The 4,438-nt window shown below is 37.0% G+C and overlaps 1 protein-coding gene across 1 annotated transcript; it reads left to right on the top strand.

Annotated features, from left to right (window-relative positions):
* The first annotated feature begins 2,936 nt into the window (after positions 1 to 2,936).
* LOC118197008 (uncharacterized protein F54H12.2-like) lies at positions 2,937 to 4,184 on the top strand. Its single transcript, XM_035368476.2, has one exon. The coding sequence runs from the start codon at positions 2,937 to 2,939 to the stop codon at positions 4,182 to 4,184; it is 1,248 nt and encodes a 415-aa protein (XP_035224367.2).
* The last annotated feature ends 254 nt before the right edge of the window (positions 4,185 to 4,438 follow it).

Below are 4,438 nucleotides of genomic sequence, written 5' to 3'. Positions count from 1 at the left end.
GTATATCAATGTATGGACTTTTGTGAAGCCTACGAAAGTGTATCCGAGGAACCTATTAACGAGGAAAAGCTTCCAGAATCCTTCGACATTTCTTTGGGAACAGCATGCCTTCAAACTATTCTAAAGACGTCACTAGAACAGCTGATCCAAGAACACGGAGATTTGAAGTATCCTAAACTTATAAACTGTGAAGAGCTCGCTATTTATAAAACAGAAACTATCAACTCCATGGCTCTGAAATTAAATTCTATCGACATAGTCAGGCAATTTTATGGAAATGTATGAACTGAAGAGCCTTATTTACTTCTGATTAAACCAGCACATTATATCACAAAAGACTTTTTAAAATCTGTTTGTCTCAAACATGTACTTGATGAAGTGAAAGAAACATTTTGTCCTACCAATCTGGAAAAATATGGTGCTTATGGTATTGAATATTATGAATGTTTAAAAAGTAAATAAAATTATTGGTTTATAATGGTCTCTTTACTGTCTCATAATTAAGTTTAAAAATAAATATATAAGGGAACACTATAAATACTCATACACATTTGCTTTCCGTTCATAAGAAGGATTGATATAGAAATAAGAGGTTGTATGTTTTAGAGTAAACTATAAATGAGCGTTCACATTTCTATTAGTAAAAATCACTGCTGTACATACCATGAATCTGACTCAGATGTATCGCGATCCAGCCCTTCCCGCCAGTTTTGGTGGAGTGAGTGCTTTGCATCGTGCTTTAAAAGGCAAAGAAATTCACAAAACGATCAAGAATTGGCTTACCAGCAGAGTCATATACTTTGCAAAAGCCTACCCAGCGACATTTTCGTCGCAATCGCGTCCTCGTCAGAGGCATCGACGCTCAGTTTCAGTCTGATTTGGCAGATATGCAGTCTCTTGCCAAACACAACGATGGATATAAATATTTGCTAACGTGTATTGATGTGTTTTCCAAATATGCTTGGGTTATTCCACTCAAAGATAAAACAGGTCAGAGTGTCAAATCAGCTCTTGAACATATTTTTAGCGAGAGAAAACCACATGTGTTACAGACTGACAAAGGTAAAGAGTATAAGAATAAAATCGTTCAAACTTATCTTAAAAAAGAAAAGGTTCTTTTTTTCACAACTGAGAACAGTACAGTAAAGGCAAGCATCATCGAACGATTCCACAGAACCCTCAAAAGCAAAATGTGGAAGTACTTCAGTGAAATGAATACATATCGTTATATTGACGTAATAGATAAATTAATTCACAGTTATAATCATACCTGGCATCGCTCTATTCAAACTGAACCAGCGAATGTCAATAAACACAATGAGAAACAAGTGTGGAATCAATTATATAAAGACCTACATAAACCTCAACCTAAGTTCAAAGTGGGAGATACAGTGCGCGTTAGCAAATTAAAAATGATTTTTGAAAAAGGCTATGAAAGTAACTGGACGAGAGAAATCTTTACGATCCATGAAATCCTTCCTAGAAATCCACCTGTTTATCGACTTAAAGACCTTGCTGTAGAAGTCATTGAAGGAACCTTCTACGAAAAGGAACTGCAAAAAATTTCAGATTCGGGATATTATCCTGTTGAAAAAGTGTTGCGAGAAAGAAAGAGAAATGGTATGACGGAATACTATGTGAAATTCGTAGGTTATCCACCAAAATTTAATGCATGGGTGACAGATGTGAAAAGAATATAAAAACTCCACATCGTATAAAGAATCGTCATTTGCCAAGATGTCTTTCTATATGACGTTACCTAGTGATAGCTCTCAACGTTATTTTCCAGGAAATACTATCTCTCATTTCATTACTCAATTGCCTGTACCCATATCTTTGAACGGGGAATGGGAAGTTGGTCTTTCTGAGATCATTTACCCGCACACCTGGTACAATATTAACAAAGATAACAATCTCTTTGGCTTTGATTTGGGTGACTCTTCAGGTGTAAGGGAAGTTGCCAATAGAAAAATACCACCAGGATGTTACGAAAGTGTTCCAGATCTCTTAAAAGCCATGACTTTAGCATCATTTAAAGATAAAATCTCTTTACAGTATGATCGTTCAACAAAAAGAGTGAAAATTGTGACGCAAAATGGAGCTCGATTAATCTTTTATGATTCGGGATTGGCAAGTTTATTAGGCTTCGAACCGCAGATTGTCGAAGGTACTTGGAATAGTCCATATGTGGGTGATTTGCATTCTGCTTATACATTACTTTATGTGTATAGTGATATCGTTTCGCCTCAGATTGTTGGTAATGTGCAAGCTCCCCTCTTAAGAGTCGTGACAGTTACCGGAAAAGATGGTGATACCGTAAATGTACAGTACGACAGACCGCATTATGTACCAGTAGCAAGAAATTCATTTAATACAATCGAAGTGGAAATCCGACTCAATTCGGGTACATTCGTTCCTTTTGAGAGGGGTAAGTTAATTCTTGTGCTTCATTTCCGAAGGCGACAAATCCTATAAATATGACAACAGAAGAGGAAAAGTTTTATTTGTAAAGAAGACATCAAGATGCTCGTACCATACGAATGTTGTACTCAGAATTATGAAAATCATTATCAAACCGGCTCGGGACTTTCTTATTATCAAGGTCAACCCTATCAAAAGGGCTATGGTCTCGGGGGATTTTTTCGTAGTCTATTTCGCTCTGCTATGCCTTTGTTTGTGAAAGGAGCTAAAACGGTGGGGAAAGAAGCTTTGCGCACCGGAACTCTCATCGCAAATGATGTGTTGGCAGGTGAAAACATTAAGTCTGCTGCTAAACAAAGAGCCAAAGAGGCGGGAAAAGTATTAGCTGCAAAAGCTATTCGTAAAGCCCAGACCATGGTTGGTAGTGGCAAGTATAAAAGGAAGCGAAAACAGTCAAAACACTTCATTTCTCCGAAAGCTGTGAAGCAGAGAAGACGTGATATTTTCGATTCATAATGGCTTTTATCATGAAAGATTCCCCTGAATGTGTTAAATCCGAATTAGAACTTTTTCATTTACCTGGAACTCAAACGGCGATTCAGAGCGGCCAATGGGTTCAGTTTCATCCTCTATCTAATGTATTTGATGGAGGTCCCGTAGAATTTCATATTTCAGGCAGTGGAGAAGATTATATTGACTTGTCACAAACACAACTCTACGTGAGAGCAAAAATAATAAAAACGGATGGTTCACCTCTGGATAAAGATGCTACAATCGGCCCAGTAAATTTGTTCCTGCATTCTTTATTTTCTCAGGTGGATGTCACATTAAACGAACGACTGGTGTCTTCTTCTAGTAACACATACCCCTATAGAGCTTATATTGAAACTTTGCTCAATCACGGCTATGATAGTAAAACTTCAAAATTAACAGCTGAAATGTATGATAAAGAACTAGAGAAGCGATCTTCCTTTTTCAAACTGAGTTCTACTGTTGATATGATTGGTGGCATTCATTTTGATTTATTTCATCAAGAAAGGCTTTTATTAAATATGGTGGATGTTAAATTAACTCTCATAAGAAGCAAGCCGGAGTTTTGTTTGCAAGGGAAAGCAGGTCATAAAGTGGTTTTAGAACATGTATCTCTTTTCGTGAGAAAAGTGCGTGTGAGCCCTGGAGTTATCCTAGGTCATGCCAAAGCGTTAGAGAAGAGTAATGCCAAGTATCCTATTAATAGAGTATTATGTAAAGTCTATTCCATTCCCCAAAATAGCATGTCCTTGATACAAGACAACGTTTTTGTTGGCCAGATGCCTCAAAGAATTGTAATGGGATGTGTTGATAATGACGCTTTTCATGGAAATTTTGCCAACTCACCATTTGAGTTTAAACATTATCACCTGAATTTCATTGGAGTGTACGTCGACGGACAGCCTGTGCCTTACAATCCACTGGAACCAAATTTTGATAACAACAATTATATTCGAGCTTATCATAGCCTGTTTTTCAATAAATCCCAGCACGATAAAGGCATTTTTATATCCAGAGAAGACTATTTACAAGGTAATGTGTTATTTGGTTTCGAATTATCACCAGACCTTTGTGATGGAGAGCATATGAATCTCATTAAGCATTCTAATCTACGGATTGAGTTAAAGTTCAGCCAACCTCTCGAGCAAACCGTGTGTGTGATTATCTTTGCAGAATTTGATAACGTGATTGAAATTAATAAATCGAGGAACATCATTTTTGACTTTAACTGATGGATGGTCGTATTATACAAGACATTTTATCTCGCGAAGCAGCAGCTGTCTTTCGAGGAGTTTATCCAGCTGATAAAATACCTCTCTTAATTAGAAGATCAGCCATCGTTGTGAATACAGACAACTCCACAGAACCCGGAGCGCATTGGGTAGCCTTTTTTCAAGATGAAGAATTAGAATTTTTTGATTCTTACGGACAATCTCCAGATGTTTATGGATTCCACTGTTCAAATGTAAAATGGAATAATATTCCA

Source organism: Stegodyphus dumicola, chromosome 8 (genome assembly GCF_044657685.1).
Source record: "Stegodyphus dumicola isolate Sdum_Otavi_A_Nest chromosome 8, ASM4465768v1".
NCBI classification, from domain to species: domain Eukaryota; kingdom Metazoa; phylum Arthropoda; class Arachnida; order Araneae; family Eresidae; genus Stegodyphus; species Stegodyphus dumicola.
The sequence above is the reverse complement of the archived record's forward strand: the minus strand, read 5'-3'. Positions and strand labels throughout refer to the sequence as shown.